Genomic DNA, 17,640 nt, shown 5'->3' on the forward strand with positions numbered 1-17,640 from the left:
GGTGTGAAACACCGGTGCCTGGCCATCTTTAAAGTTTTTGGTAGCTCAAAAACTGTGATGCTATTTCCAAGAACTTAAAGTGCTTTGAGATACTATTATTTATGAGAAAACTCATCATTTCCACTAGTAGAAGACCAATAGAAGAATTGGATTCAGTAAGGATTAAAGAGGGCCAGGCTTAGTCTTTTCTCTCTTGTGCATTGTCAAGGTGAATGTACTGGTTGTACTGGTGAATGTCCATATTGTTCAACAACTATCAAAAGGCACAATACAGCATATAACTAAGAACAAAGCTTAATCTCCTCCCTTGAATTTCTTACTATTTTACTAGTAAGCTATGTTAAAATTATCCTATTCTTGATAGTCTTATTGGCAAAGATTTCTGCACAGGGATCAGCAATTATATGGTGAATAAAAGGCATTCATATACCATACAGTGGTTTTTAAACAGGAATTACCTTCCTGTTGGGCTATGTAGTTAATGACTGAGAAAATTTTCATACCAATTATAAATTTATTCAAAATTTATACCCAAATATTTAGGGGAAAAAGTCACAGATAACAAAGATGTTTTCAGCATTGTTATTAACAACAAACTCAGAAAATTATTCCAAGTGCTTAATGAGTGCTACTCAGAAAAATGGAATCACAAAATTTTGTGAAAGTAAAAACTTGAACAAGAAAGTATTTTTGACAATCTCACTTTAAAATCCTCTTAAAAGCATAACAAAATTTTTTAAGAACATAGAAATTTATGTTCTCTCTGAAGGATTCGATCCATGGTCACATATTTGGTAATCAATGTCCACATCTAAATTTTCTTCTCAAAACTTATATTGATTCTGTGATCATAAATAAAAGCCATTGGAAGTGGCGCTGTAGCTCAAGTGGTAGAGCACTAGCCTTGAGCTGAAGAGCTAAGGGACAGCGCTCAGGCCCAGAGTTCAGGCCCCACGACAAAAAAATAAATATAAATAAATAAATAAAAGCTATTCTTTTAAAAAATGAAAAATTGGAAGTGGTGCTGTGACTCAAGTAGAAGAGCACTTGCCTTGAGCTAAAGAGCTGAGGGATAGTGTCCTGGCCCAGAGTTCAAGCCCTACAACTGACAAAAATAAATAAATAAATAAATAACTAAATAAGATGTATCTCAAGTGAATTAGGCAAGAAATGCAATGGTAGATTAAAGAGAGTCTTTAGTGTAAATCTTTTGTTCACCTATATGTTTGGGCATAAAACATGGTACTTTATGCCAATTATCTACTGCTGAACATTTAAATACTGGTTTACTGCTCAGAAAACACAGGAGAGAGGTTTTGATTCATCAGGTATGAGCTGTTTAGACTTTGGACAACTTATTAACCACTCTAAGACACAATTTTCTATCTGTCTGAAAAAAATCCCTCCTTTATAGGGTTCTAAAAGCATAGAATGAGTTAAAGTTTTACAAAGCACAATTAGCTCCTTATTACACTGATGCTAGGTGCTCTGAAGTCTTTCTTTCTCTACAGCATTTATTACTCTTTCCCTCTTTTTTACTTGCTCAAATTACATAAATATGACTTAATCTCTTTGCATTTTTGACATTCTTTTCCTAATTACATATCAAGCATCTATATACTTGGTGAGCCTGACCCAAGAATTGGTTATTTCTATAGAGAAAGGAATATTTCCTCAGATCAGTTTGAATTCAATTATCATACAAATTCATATTGAGGTTTCCTTATTTATCCGTTTCAGGAAAAGCTATTGATCAAAGTTCCCAGAACACCTATCTCAGAGGATAAAAAGAGCTCTCAGTGCTAATTCTTCCCTACAAACATCAGAGCCTCCATAGATAGGCTTCCTGTATCAACACTCATCTGCATGTGACAATCACATATTTATTAATCATATATGAAATAACAAACTCATAGTGATGACTACATGGGAATAAAAGGCTCACTAAGATATTAGCTGGTGCCTCACAGGACATATCAAAATGATCGTAGACTGATTTTGTTTTTAAAACACTGGACCTCATGCCATGAGGTCCTTATGTCTCAATCCTTATGTCTTTGTTAATAGTGACATTATATATATATATAATTATATATTATATATATAATATATATATAATATATATATAATATATATATAAAGATATATATATAAAGATAACCTATAAATAGCAAGAATTCAAGTATGTGCTTTTGTTTTCTTTTTTTTCTTTAGTTCATATATATTTACTGGGAAAAAATCAGTCTGGACTACAAATCTTTACTTTCATTTAACTCACACATTTTTAGGTTATGATTTGCTACTTTTATTTAAGTAACACATTTTTGAGCAATAAATATGGATCTCAATAATCCCTCTCCCTCAAGAAAATGAATAAGATAGAGAAGATATGTCTTTTTTTATGGATGTTTTCATTCTGTAAGTTATTCCCAGGAAGAAAATAGAAAAGCCCATGGCAGTTATATTGGCATATGCAGGCCAGTAGGGTGTGACCAAGTAAATCACAGTTCAGTGATTCAAATGGTACCCAAGTGACTTTCCAGACTGAATCCTATTTCTAAGACTGTACATTAGCTGGAATTCAACATAAGTTATACTCATTTACTGGCTGACTGCAGGCTGAGATTCCATTCCATTTAGTGTGCTGGAGCAGGAGTTTAACAGCACCCCAATGGCCTGAGACTTAATGTAGCTTCCAAAAGGATCTCACTTGCTTCATGGTGAGGTGTTCCTACTGGAGAATGAGGGTAGGTAGGTCAAACTAGTTTTTCACCAACAGAAGCAAGTTTGTGATACTGTTCTGTCTGCCTTCAAGTAGGACTTTGGTACAGAGCTGCTTACTTAATCCAGGCTACAGGCCTTCAATTTGGGCTGGAGCCTTATTGGTTGGGTCCCTACCCTCCCTTGGGTCCTCTCCACCGCATGCTCTGCACAAGCAGCACAATCTTTCTCTTAATGGGCACGACTGATCTTGTCACCCTCTACCTGAAAAGGGAACATCAGGGATACTCTGTCACCTGCAGGATAAAAGACAAATCCTCACCAGGGCTTACTAGGGCATAGTCTTGTGCCCATTTATCTTTTAGACTTGTTTGGTTTCTTCCCAGTATTCCTAAACCCCACGTTCTCCATGCTAGATTCCAGTCTGCGAGCAGTCCAACAGTATGCAGTTCTCCTAATGCTACCTCTCACTGCAATGACTTCCTTCTCTCAACTCCTTGCCTAAGTCCTATTGAATAGTTTAATGCAGCGTTGCAGTAGAAACTTCCTTCCTCAGCCTCGCCCCATCACTTCCTCATTTCCCTAAAAGCTTGGCGCACCCCATCTATGTCTATCATCTAACTCTGAGATACAAGTTCATCCATTAAATAATCAATCTATGATATGCACATATGACCTATATGCACATATAGATACACAGACATAGACATATATAAACATGCATAATCACATCTATGCATAATGAGTCGATATTTCAATCTAACTACTGGTGACAAATTAACCAGGAATCCAACAAGTACTAATTATATTTGAAGGTATATGTCCTTCTCCCATACAGATTAACAATAACAACAAGAAGAAATGTTGGAGCTTACAGAAATAACTGGATCTTTGTACCCAATTCATAAAACATACTTAATATATGAGACAGAGTAGCTTTAAAAATAGAGTGGGCATTACAGAGCATGCCTGTAATCTTAGCACTTGGGAGGCAGAGGCAGAATGATGGTGAATTTGAGAGCATCCTGGGCTTTAAACCGTGACCCTGCTACAAAACAAAACAGCCAACTTACACTGAGTTCTTACTATATATTAGGATCTCTCCTTATCTTGTACATGCTTTACACTCTTTGACTTGATATTGTGAGTATCAATACTCACGAGAGGATTAGAGAGGATAACAGAGCTTCCATGGGATGAAAGTGAAATCAAACATAAGCCTGTCTGGTTTTAAAGTCCACACAAAGCCCTCTGCCTCCTTTTACCCTATATTGTTTTATTGTTTGAAAATGCACTAACATTTTCTGAGAGCTTATTCCAAAGGATTTAAACATGCACACATGCATATATATATATATATATATATACATACACACACATACATACATACATTAGAAGCCAAATACAAGTGGCAAAAACATGATAAAACTTCCATTAACAAGCCAGTCCCTACTGACTCCTCACACCACACCACAATGAAAATCCACTGCACAGATGCCAAAACTGTCCACCCAATGTTATTGGATGCAAGGCATGCGATTCTTAAGGGAAAGCTCCTGAACTCCATTTTTCTTCTTTTTCCTTTTTTAATAAAACCAATATGTTTAAAATACAGCTGATGAGGAAGGTGGCTCTGTGGTAGAGCTCTTGTCTTGCATGCATGAGGCCCTGGGTTCAATTCCTCAGCACCACATAAGCAGAAAAGGCTGAAAGTGGTACTGTGGCTCAAGTGGTAGAGCTGAAGAGATTAGGGACAGTGCCCAGGCCCAGAGTTCAGGCCTCAAAACCAGCAAAATAAATAAATAAATAAATAAATAACTTTTATTTATATTCATATATAAATATATATGTATATATTTATAGATAGTTGATGAGCTAATGAATGGCCTCTGAGTTATCAAGAGGTGCCAGGACCCTATCTGCTCTTCTCCTCACACGCAGGAATCCCAGAGTTGCTGGGCTGAAGGGCTTGAGTATAGCTTAAAAATCCCCATGTTTTTGGCCAAGTAGATTGAAGCACCTTAAAAAAAAACTGAAACAAACAACAATATCATAACATCAATCCCTGAAATATTTGAGCTTTACTACTGCTATAATTTAGTTCTAGTTTCAGTAGATATTCTAGAAAGTGCTTTAAAAGTATGTAACCCATATAAGCTTTCATTTTTACACAAGAGAATAATCATACTCTTCAAGTATTCAGAGAAGAAGCTCCTCGAAGCCTTCAATTATAGGACAACTGTGGTTACTGAGTTACTCTAAAGATCATAGGGAACAAAAAATCCCACAGTGATATTGGCACAGACTTCAATGCCAGTACTACAAGATGGGCTTCACTGAAGTTTGGAACATGAAAACCAAAGGCAAAATGGTAATGACCCTGCCATCAAGAAAGCTTGTATGTACACTGCAAAACCCACTTTCTCTGTGCAGCCAGCAAGAGTTGTACATTTTTGTAGCAGGGTCTTACCTACTAGTCTTGAACATGGGTGACATAGAAGGATTAGCACAAGACCCAGATAGGAAACCACAACTTCTTCCACAGGCTCATGGGTATATAGGAATCTTTTCTTAGAGCATCCCATCAGGGGGGCTGGGAAGGTGACTCAGTGGTAGAGCGCTTGCCTTGCATGCCTGAGGCCCTGGGTTTGATTCCCCAGCACCACATAAGCAAAACAAAAAAGCTGGAAGTGGTGCTGTGGCTCAAGTGGTAGAGCGCTAGCCTTGAGCTGTAGAGCTGAGGGACAGAGCCCAGGCCCAGAGTTCAGGCCCCATGACTGGACCCCAAAAAGAACATCCCATCAGGGATTAGGCACAGTGTGTGGAATACCTTTGAAAAGCTACATGGAACTGTTTTCCTTCTGAGATACACATGACTTTCTGTGCGAAATCACCTCCAGGTCAGTAAAACACAGAAGAAATGTATTATGATAAATACATTTACTGTCATATTAAGTTATGAAGACTCCCTGAGGTAGAAATAATCCCCACTTAGGATGCATTATTTCTTTTTTTAATGTTTTTATTGTGTTCAATGTATCAAGGTTAGTATATTAGGGGAATTGAGATATTAAGATTACAAGTCTAAAAGATAAGAGAGAGCTAGGGAACTTTTAATAAATGCAAGGCTGCATATGCTCATCTAGGCCTGAGAAGGAGTGACAGGCTGATTAGAGAACTATTTCCTGTGGTTCCCCATACAAAGCCCACTACATTATTTTAGGCGGTGGCAATTACTATCTTGAAAATTCACTGTCAACTTCTTTTTAAACTACATGGTAGAAGAGCACCTTAAAAAATAGATTGTAAGGACGGGAAGGGTTGGGAAGGGGAAACAAAGGAGGAGGCTACAATGCTTGGTAAGAAATGTACTCATTATCTTGCCCATGTAATTGTAACCCCTCTGTACAGTATTTTCACAATAAAAAAGAAGAAAAAAATAGATTGTATCATGATCATTATTATGAATTGATGATCATATCAAATTAGCAATTTATGTTTCTACAACTTGGTATGACAATAATTAATAATAATAATAATAGGAAAAGGACAAAGATTTGGGGTTTAAGTATAAAGAAAATTAAATGTAGGCCTTACTAATACTTGGTGGAAGAAGTGAACAAATTTCTGAATATTCAGGATAAGAGTCCAGATGAATATAGATTAAATAAAATTAATGTTGTACTTAGTTATGAGTACTACTGGAGCCCAGAGGAGGTTTGGGGACTTCATAAGCACAAACTACGTGGCCAGCTAAAATGAAGATTCACACTGGTGGTGCCATTCCTGGTATCCTAGCCAGACACTAACCATATGGTCAGATGCAGCCTCCTAATGGAATACTTACCCATGGATAGCTCAGATGCCTGTATGTATCATAGGTATGTTCATGAAAATAAGAGTCTTGCTTGTACATGAAAGACTTGGAATTTATAAAGCAACAACAACCTATTTTTAATCCAGTTTGAGTTGGTTTCTGTATATGGTGGAGATAGCAGTGTAATTTTACTCTTTTGCATATGGATAACCTGATTTTTCCAGCACCATTTATTGAAACAACTGCCATTTCACTTTGTACGTTTGCATGTAGCAGCGAATGCTGAGGTTTGAACCACGGCCTTGCACTTGCTAGGCAAGTCCTCTACCGCTTGAACCAAACATTCAATCAGTTTTTTTTTTTTAGCTTGTTAGTTTCCTTTTCTTTTAGGTTATTTTTCAGATAGGTTCATAAGGGATTGTGATTCACCTATCTCTGCCTCCCATATATTTAGGATTACAGATAGGACCTATCATACTCAGCATGTTTGTTGAGATGGAGCTTCCTTAACTTTTTGCCTAGGTTGGCCTCAAACTATGATCCTCCCAATTACTTCCCAAGTAGATAAGATTACATGATTGAGACACTGTACCAGACCTTATTTTGTTCTGGTCACCTTTGTTGAAAAATCACCTTATACAATGGATTTATTTCTGTACTCTCTAATCTATCCCATTGGACCATGATTCCACCTTGTAGTGTATTTTGAAGCCAGATAGTGTGATGCCTCCAGGTTTTCTCTTAGGAATTCTCCATTTTTAGATACATTTCCATTTCAATTATTTCCACATCCATTTTCTCAGCTTATCTGTAACATTCCCCAATGACACCGCTGAGGCAGGCTCCTGAGCTTCAGCTGAAAGCCCAGGGAAGAGAAGGATTGCCTTGAACATGGTCCCTTGGCTCAAAATCTACCTTAACTCTGTTTCCTGATAATTATTTACTCATCTACTCTGCCAAATCTCCCACCTAGATTTTCTGAATCAGTCACAGCAAAAGGTATTATAACAAGTGGTATTAATTTTCAGTTACCCCAAATTCATAGATGCATAAGGAACAGAGACATGGACACCTCAGAGAGTTTAACAAATCAATTTGGATTTCAGAAACAAATACATTTGGACTCATTTGTTTACAAAATAATTTTTAAATTATTTTTACTGCAACTCTTCTTTCTAGGCTAGTATACTTGAATGGTAAATTATATAAAATCACCTATAGTATATTATAAATTGCTTCCTTCCTGCCACTGCCAGAGGCTCCTATGAAGAAAGGCAGCAGTCTTGTCGACCAGGACAAGAAACAGTCACTGGAAGATCCTGTCTGGGCCACCCAGTTCATAAGCCCTTATTGGTTCAGTTAACAAAAAAACCCACCTTGCAGAATGTGTACGGATACATCCCCATTACTTTCGCAGAGTTAACAATCATACAGCCTACATTGATTTGTAACATGATTTAGGGTAGATATGAAGCCAGTTCTTGGTATGTGATTAGCTGGAGAATGCCACTTGCTACATTGTCAAAAAACTTCAAAACAAAACAAATGAGTACCGTGTAGGTCAAAGATTTACTTCGGAGAGAGCAAAAGCTCATCTTAAGAGCAGCACCAGGCCAATGGCACAAGGCTAGAACCTGCTGGGACTTGCTTGTCTGTGCCTACAGCTTTTAGAATGTTTTCCAGTGCTTACTCAGCAGCAAGATAACAGCTGTACCGTGTGTATTTTCACAGAAGTCCATTTGCTTTCTGGCCCAGCCTCCTTGCCATGGGCCGTGTCCGTCATCAGGTGCATTCCACGTGGCAAGAGTCAGCGTGGTCTGCAGAGACAATTTTCCCAAGGCCAGATGGTTTATTGAAAATCAGGACTTTTCCCTTCCATGGAACTTTTCCCTTTCATGAAACTCAAGTTAGGTAGAAAAGGTTGCAAGCTATTATCTTTATTGATAAAGTTATTTTATCAACTAAAAACAACTCATCTAGACAAGAAAATTGGTATATATCACAAATTATTACTATCACTGGAATGCATGAGATTTCCATACAACTTCAATACTTAAAATAATAACACAAGATGCCAAGAGAATTACAATGAGTGTTATTTTTTAAGATACCACTTTAGCAAAGATGCTAGAATGTAAGGTGAAGAAGGAGGAGGAGAAGGAGGAGGAGAAGAGGAGGAGGAGAGGAGGAGGAAAAGGAGGAGGAGGAGGAGAAGGAAGAGGAGGAAGAGAAGGAGGAGGAGAACTAAAAAACAATTTTGAGTATACTTGCCAGGCCTGATGACTCATATGTGTATCTGAAGATGAGAGTTTGAAGCCAGCCCAGGAAGAAAAATCCATGCGACTCATTTTTCTCAAATTAACCAGTAAAAAAGCCACAAGTAGAGGTGTGGCTCAAGTGGTAGAGTATCAACCTTGAACAAAAATTTTTGCTCAAGGTCCTGGGTTTAAGTCTCAGGAACAGCATAATTTTTAAATTAAAAAAAAAATCCAAGTAGATTAGTGAAACTGTTAAGGGGAAAGTTTGAATATCAACACAGCAATATCCAACCTTATCGTGTTCTTTATTCCAAAAGCTTTAATTTATCTCAAAGGCTTTATCACAGCAGGTTATAAAATAAGCTTACTATATATTTTCCTGAAATTCTATCTTTTTTTATTGATTCCTTTTTAAAAATTATCATTTCTATTGAGCAGAAAGGAGCTTTAAAAGGGCAGCGAGACATTCTGCTAAGCAATTGAGGTTCCAAATAGCTAACCAATAGAATTGTTCAGCTAAGAAAAGCTACAGAAAAGGGATGGAAGGAAGGGGGTGGGGCACGATGTAGAGTATTACTTCCCTGAGGAGCCACGTGGCTGATTCAGACTTTTGATTCCTTCCACAGGACCTTTGACAAACTTCCACACTGATTTATTGTTCCTTTTCACTGGTTCCAACCCTAATCTCTTTAGTAGAACAAACACTATATACAAACAGGGAGTTTAAATTTGTGTTATTTTTTTTTCTCTGAGAGCAATGAAGTCTAAAGGAAAATAAACAGAGCAGAGTTTCCAGGTCCTCTGGGTTTAGTACAGGACCTTCTGGGTAGCTCTTCCCACCTGTCACAGCAAATCCTGACACCTTCCTTGGTGGAGAATGACGGGAATGGCAATCACATCCTGCTACACCAGGGCAATAATCCCTCAGGGAGGCATTCTGCACCTCCACCCTGATAATTCTACGAGGCCTACAAGAGCAAATTAACTAAAACTCATTGTGCGAAAGTCCAAATCATTTCCCTAAGTGGCCTCAGAAAAAACACAAGACTCTATTTGAAAAACAGCTAAATCAAAAAGGGATTGGAGGGATATCTCAAGTGATAAAGGGTATGAAGCCCTGAATCCAAACCCCAGTTCTTCCAAAACTGAAATGAGTGAAGATGGTTGCTACCTCCAGTAGTGCAGAATAAACAGAATTAAGTTATTACGGAGAGCTGGATTTTCCTCAAAGCTCAGGCTTAATGAACTAAGGGGCACAACTGTAATTATATATTTTTGCAAGTGAATATATGCTTTCTTACTTTCAACAGATTACTAAGCAAATTTTCATTCTCCATTATTCTACCACTAAGCCACTTTACCAGCCCTCTCCCTTATTCTAGACATAGTGCCCTGCTTTCTGTGCTGGTTGCAACTCTCAGTCTTTAAGCTGTGTGGGTTTTAAATGGAAATCACTTCAGTGTCAGCTCCAAAGCTTGAAAACTATTTGAAAAACTATAATTAAAATCTTGATGTCAAGTCACTGGTCTCTGTCACATAAAAGGAGACTAAAGATTGTTTATGACTCATGGAGAGATCATCTATAACCAGTAAATCAGAGACTAAAGCAACTCCTGGATAGTTTTCTTATGTGTATGCATGTCCGTGTACACATGTGCACTCACAACCAACCCTGCTTCCCTCTTGTTGTCAGTGCCTTTTCATTACTGAGCAGGGATCTACAGGCTCCCTCTCTCCTGCCGCTGGGTTGGTCCAAGGTGCGTGGAGAAAGGATGCCTCAGACCACCACAAATCTTCCAGAAAGGAGGGAAATGGGAAGATATCAAAAATAAACAGGCAAAGATTTCACCGTTTGGGGCAAGCATAGATGTTTGTGCATGAGGACATTTTTGTCTTTCTCAGTTGAACTTAAGTTTTTAATCTTTTGCTAGATGTACGCAAGAAATAATTAAAACAGAGAGAAAATGTTCTAGTGATCTTGTGGCAAAGCTGAAAGTAATCTGAGTTTCTGATCACTGAGGCTTCATTTCATGAGCTTCCAGTTAGTGTACGGAAAATGACAATCTGACTCTTATTTGGCTTGAAATGGCATCTTTGAGTGTGGTTGATGCCCATCCACCACAACAGAGGCTCTGAATATCAGTTGGAGGAATCTGGGCCCACGCAGAGTCAATGAGGGTGACCAAGTGACTAGCTCACAAACTCCACAGAGCAAAACGGTCCAGAACTGCTGAATAAATCTGCACTTTAAGAGCTGTGAAAGTGTTCAGAAAAGAGTTTTCTAAATGCAGTTGCTAGGGTTTCATGAACAGTCAGGAAACAACTAACTATATAGCTGTGTATATGATGTAGCACCACCATTCTAAAGGTTAAGTTACCCTTTGGAAAATAGAAATATTATAGGCACCTACATTTTGTTTTTTTGTGTGTGGGTAGCTAGGAGTCCCTCCGGTAGGTACAGTATTTTAGGTGTATATACATGTCAGGATCAGAGAGTTTCAAACTATTCTCCAGTTTGACTTTAAGTAGCCTACCTTGATCATATTACTGATTGATTTTTCTAATTTAATTCATTCTTCATTTTTTTTATCTTTTAAAGCAATGTTTAGAGTTACTGTAAGGATTAAATAAGATGACATGTAAAAATAATTTGAATAGACTTGCAATTTGAAAAATGCGGAATAAATACTCATTTTATTTTGTTGAGTAGGAATGGGCAGAGGTTGACACATGCCACTTTGTCCCCAGACTTTCTTTTAGATGGTACTGGGGTTTTAACGCTGGGCTTTGTGCTTTCTTTTTCTTTTTTCTTTTTGCCGGTCATGGGGCTTGAACTCTGGGCCTGGCTGTCCCTGAACTCTTCAGCTCAAGCTGCGCACTCTACCACTTTAGCCACAGCACCACTTCCGGTTTTCTGGTGGTTAACTGGAGGTAAGAGTCTCATGGACTTTCCTGCCAGGGCTGGCTTTGAACCATGATCTCGAGATCTCAGCCTCCTGAGTAGCTAGGATTATAGATGTGAGCACCAGAGCTCCAGCTAGGCTTTGTGCTTTCTAAGCAGGCATTCTACCACTGAGCCACACCTCTAGCCTTCCCCTAATCTTATGAATCACACAATGATACTTTAATGACTGACATCTTCCCTTATTTTCCACTCATTCATAGGACTCAAAGCAGAAATGTTACTGTAAGGCCCTTAACTGAGCCTTATGGACCTGGCTGGTTCTTCTTCATTTCCCACCAATGCAGGGCTGTTTCCTTCTCAATGGCCCTTCTGTGGTCCCCGCAGCTCCACTTGCCCATCTATGCCCATCACCACTGCTGCCAACTCAGCTTTTGTGCTCTTCTGATTTGCTTCCTTTTGCTCTTGGCTGCTTCTTCATGTTTCCTTACCTCCCTTTATATATATCTTTAATCATGTATTAAGTGCTTTTTGTTGAGGGTAATTTTCTTTCCATATGAGCATATTAATTTGATCTAGTTCTTTTACTTCTATTTTATTTTACTTTTGTCATGTTTATTAAAACTATTTAAAAATATGTAATCTTTTTATTATGCATATATTTTGAATATATTATATATGTATATTATATATACATTCACACATATGTCCACCTCTTCTTTGGGAACTGGGATGTAATGGAAGCATTTACATAGTCTTCCTAATCTGGAAGTATTCCAGAAACTGGACTATAATGATAATATTAAAACAAGGGTATAACTATGTCACTATCACAAGAAGTAGCAAGAATAAAAAATGACCATTGAGTTCATACAGCACCAAATGTTAGGCAGTGTAATCTATGAAGCCATATCAACACTGGAGATCAGAAGTGTGTGGACAAGTCACATTTCATACTATAGCCCATAAATGGAAGGGCAGAGCCAACAGCTTGCATTTAGCCTCTAGATCCACACTACAAAACATCACTGAATCTTTAGTTCATTCTTCCAAGTCTCACAGCCCCATGGAAGTGGCCCTCATACATTTCCTCTGAACCAATCATACTTCAGTTTACCTGAGTTGACTGACCTACTAGACTATTTAACCTACTACTATGAAATCCAAATATTAAATTCCAGTGGCTAACTCTGTGAATAACTAATCATCATACTTTATGTTTTAAAGATTAAAAGGATATTGCTGGAGGAAAAGCTAGACAAGAATGCTCTTAGCAGGCTGGGTGTCATGGCAGCTCTTCAGCAGGCAAAGAGAGAAGGACTGAGATTTTTAAGGACAGGCTCACCTATATATAGCAAGAGGTTTTACCTCAAAAACAACCCAGGAGTAATGGTGCCTGTTTATACTTCCATCTACTCACAAGGTGGAAGTAATGAGTAGCATAGCCTGGGCAAAAAAGGAAAACAGAGACTCTATCCAAAAGAAAAAACAACAGCAACAACAAGCTAAGAGCAAAAACCATACATATTGGGTGTGTGGATCAAACAAAAGAGCACATATTTAGCAAGTGCAAACCCTGAGTTCCATCCTCCAAACTGCCCCTATATATGCCCACAGATGATAAAATATATATACTCTCCATCTTTCTAGCTGTAAAGTAAAACTGATATAAGCAATGGTATTATTGATTATCATTTATTAAGAATAGAATTTGAGGAAATGGAGCCATCACTCTAAGTGGTAGAGCACTAGCTCTACCCAGGGACAGTGTCCAGGCCCTGAGTTCAAGAACTACAACCACCACCACAAACAACAAAAAGAATAGAATTTGACAAATTCTGAAAATAATTTTAGACATTACAAAATTAGTAAACTGAAAAGTCAGATGTTAAAGAGATGCTTAAAAGAATTCCACAATTAGGAAGTGGCTCTGTAGCTCAAGTGGTAGAGCACTCGCCTTGAGCAGAAGAGCACAAGCACAGCGCCCAAGCCCAGAGTTCAAGCCCCACGACTGAAAAAAAAAAAAAAAGAATTCCACAATTAGGCAAACAAAAATATTCAATAAAGGCAAAGTCATTTTCACAGGGCATTTACTAGCTAAGCAGTAAATATTACTTAGAATGTAATTATATGTACCCAAATTTTTTCCATGTATATTTGATAGCATAGTATACCATACGATCCATAATCATATCACAATAGCAAAATAGGTATCTAATGGAATGTCACATTATCATCTTCCTTGATATATATGTCAGATTATATTCAATCTAAAATTGAATGACTTACCAATGGAAAATGGGTTCTAAAAGCTCTTTGGAAAGGTGATTCAACCATGGTATGCAAAAAGTTTTCAAGCAATATTCAACACTGTTATACACGTCCTCTTTTATTTTAAAAGTATTGTTTTCCTGCAAGATTCTTTCCCCCTTTCATTTGCACTCTACACTAGCATTTTACTATAACTAAGAGCTACTTAGTCCTCTAAGGAATTGTTACTGATGCCTAAGGTTTTAATCTAGGAAGAGAGTCAGATAAGAAATAATAAGTATAACTCCCAAGTACAATGCATCCTGAGTAGATCTATTCCAAAATTTGAAGTTTTTTGAATATCTACATGACACCTCCAAGTGGAATTTCCCACATCTGACTTCATGAATGGGTTTCAGTGAAAATACAGATCCACTAAAAACATATATACAATTACCTTCAGATTATATGTATATTAGGTGTATATGAAACATAATGAATTACATGTGTAGATGTGGACTCTAAGATATCTCATCATATATGTGTGTGCATGTGTGTGTGTGTGTGTGTGTGTACACAGACACACACACACACATATAGGAAGTAGAGAAGAATAAAAGGAAAAAAGAAGAAAGGAAAATCCACAAAAGAAGATAAAGCATGTTGATGACATATACTTTTAATACCAGCAGCTTGAGAAGTAGAGGCAGGCACCCAGTCCAAGTTAGCGAGAATCTCTTTCAGAAACAAAATAGAAACAAACTGGTTTATGGTAGAGCTCAAGTGATAGAGATCTTGAGTGCAAGGCATAAAACTGTACATTCAAGGTCCACTAGATAGATAGATAGATGGATAGATAGATAGATAGATAGATAGATAGATAGATAGATAGATAGATAGATAGATAGATGTCATTTAGGCACAGTAGCATGTCTATAATCCTAGCTACTCAGGAGGCAGAAATCCACAGAATCTCAGTTCAGGGCCAGCTTGGAGAAGCAGTTTGTGACACCTCATCTCAACAAATAAGGAGTATAGTGGTGTGCACTTGTTATTCCATCTACACAGGAGGCATAGACAGAAAAATAATGGTCTGTGGCCAGCCTGGATAATGATGGAAGACTACATGCATAATAACTTCTCTTTTCTTTCTTTCTTTCTTTCTTTTTTTTTGTCTGTTTTGAGGCTTGAACTCAAGAGCCTGTGCATTGCCCCTGAGCTTTTTTGCTCAAGGATAGCACTCTACCACTTGAGCTGCAGAGCCACTTCTAATTTTCTGGTGGTTAAGTGGAGATAAAAGTCTCATAGACTTTCCTGCAACTGGCTGACTTCAAACTGTGATCCTGAGATCTCAGCCTCTTGAGTAGCCAGGAGGGGACATTGGATCATATGGTAAAGCACTTGTTTATCAAATACAAACCACTGAGTTCAAAACCCAGCTTTAAAAAAAGTGAGATAAGCCAAAAATATTTATCAAATAGTATAATTAAGAACATTAATGTAAGACATTAAAAGCAATAACATTGTAATGAGAAGACAATTTATCTCCTCAGTTCCAAAAAATGAATATGAAAATAAATCTTGTATCTACTAAAGTGATAATTCTTTTAAAAATATTTTCCAAAATGATTCAAAAGTATTATTCAAAACTGTATGCATTCTAGTGCATAGTCCTTCTTTCTGAAAATATATTAGAAATTCTTAAATATGTTTGCCTAGGAGCTTCACACTTAATGGTTTCTAAATGAAATAAAGATACAGATGTGATATGCACAGTAGTCCTCTAGATGCCCAATAATAGGAAATTAAATACAATCTATCAATTAATGCTATATAGCTATTAAAATGACTCCATAGAAAAGAACTTACTGATGTGAAAAAATATACAATATATTTACTGCTGAAAATAGTATGTTACAAGACAGTATCATAAAATATGAATACTTAGAATACATAATAGAACAAAAAGAAATATATGGGATCTATTCATAGTACTACTTTTGCTTTTATGTACATTCTAATTCATCAGCAATAAATATCAATATAATAAATATAATAATAAATATAAAAAAGATGAAAACTTTCCGGGTGCCGGTGGTTCACACCTATAATCCTAGCTATTAGGAGCTAAGATTTAAGAATCAAGATTAGGAGCCAACCTAGGCAGACAAATCCAAAAGACTCTGATTTCCAATTAATCAGCAAAATGTCAGAACTGGAGGTGTGACTCAAGTAGCATAACACCAGTCATGAACAGATAAAGCAGAGCTGAAAGTCCTGAGTTCAAGCCCTAGGATTAGCATAAAAATGTTTTTAAAAGATGAAAACTTTCCCTTCAGTCAAAAAGTAGTAATAACAAATTTAATTCAGCTACAATTTATTAGTATTAGGAGGCAAATATTGCTTGTCAAATTGATTTATAGTAAAGATATTCAAATATCTAAATTACTTAAGACCTATTCTCAAGCAATTTTAAGTACATTTACATGATAACAATCTGCTAACATATTCTTGAGAAAGCTTTGACAATGCAAACTTTCTGCTGTCACACCATTTGATTTGTACTTCCTATATTTTGTCTACAAGTTCACAAACAGAATCCAGAGACTGGCTCTTGAAAGAATTGTCTCAAAGATTCATTGGGTAGGTGTAAAGGTGACCTTTGTAAATTTGGTAGATTTTCACTAGATAATTAATACATATACACTGGATTCTTAGAGGCTTCCAGCATGAAAATAAAGAAACCACAACACTCTTAGGAAAGATGGAGGGCAAAATCTAATGCAGGTGTTTCCAGCATACACTACCACAACCCCTGACATGGCTGCTTTTCTTGCTTTTCATTCTTTTTCTAGACAAAAACAGAAAACTTAAGCAACACACACACACACACACACACACACACACACAAAATGGTGCTTTTAGCAAAAAACCTATACATCAATTCCACATCCTTGATATTATAAGTATGGGCATTGCAGCCCAGAAAGCAGGCATGTACATAAGTGAAGTAAAAGTGGGTGTCATGTCTTGCTTGGCCCACATATCTTCATGTACTATCTAAGGGAACATCAGATTTACTTCACAAATGACATGTCCATCTATGTAAAGGCAAAGGAAAGCCTCCATGTCAAGCTATATACAGACCTTGCATCTGGTAGCTGTATGGTGCCTGTCCAGGTTGCGGGGTACCAAAGCTTGAGCCATAGCTGAGAAATCCCGTCTGTCCAGATGACTGAGACTGTGACAGTCCACCTTCCGTCTTGATGCCTGCCCACAATGTACCTAAATCAGTTAGTGACAGCTTATCTATCTGTTCATTTGCAGAAGCTGGCAAAGACATAAAAACATATGCTCCCATATCTGTGCAGACACAAATGACTTCCCCGTCTTCCCTCAGATCCACATGCTTACAGTACAACTCCAATTTAATTTATGCCTGAATGTTGAAAAATCCACATTGAGTGCCATTTTCACACACCTAACTTTGTCTAAAATATAGATATTTTTACAACTTCTAAAATACAAATATTTCTATACTTCATGTTGGTGTATTATATAAGTTAGTCACTTCTTTAAGAGGAAAAATATCCAAAATTAAATGTTACTTAGGCTAGTCCAAAATTAGCAAGCTAAGCCAAAATCTTTATGTTTCCCTGAAATTAGACCCTCTAACCTCACAGTATTATTTT

General features: G+C 37.2%; 1 protein-coding gene across 5 annotated transcripts in view; it reads right to left on the reverse strand.

The window, feature by feature from the left end:
- Eya1 (EYA transcriptional coactivator and phosphatase 1) overlaps positions 1-17,640 on the reverse strand; it is a 140,954-nt gene that overhangs the window by 82,024 nt on the left and 41,290 nt on the right. For 2 of the 5 annotated variants that reach the window (XM_013028424.1, XM_013028423.1), the window contains exon 7: positions 17,096-17,218. In XM_013028424.1, the coding sequence (XP_012883878.1) occupies positions 17,096-17,218 (123 nt within the window). Of the gene's footprint in view, positions 1-17,095; positions 17,258-17,640 lie in introns of all 5 variants that reach the window. The other 3 variants (XM_013028426.1, XM_013028425.1, XM_013028422.1) reach the window with 2 other exon arrangements.

The sequence above is a fragment of the Dipodomys ordii genome, unplaced genomic scaffold (genome assembly GCF_000151885.1).
Source record: "Dipodomys ordii isolate 6190 unplaced genomic scaffold, Dord_2.0 Scaffold109, whole genome shotgun sequence".
Lineage (NCBI taxonomy): Eukaryota > Metazoa > Chordata > Mammalia > Rodentia > Heteromyidae > Dipodomys > Dipodomys ordii.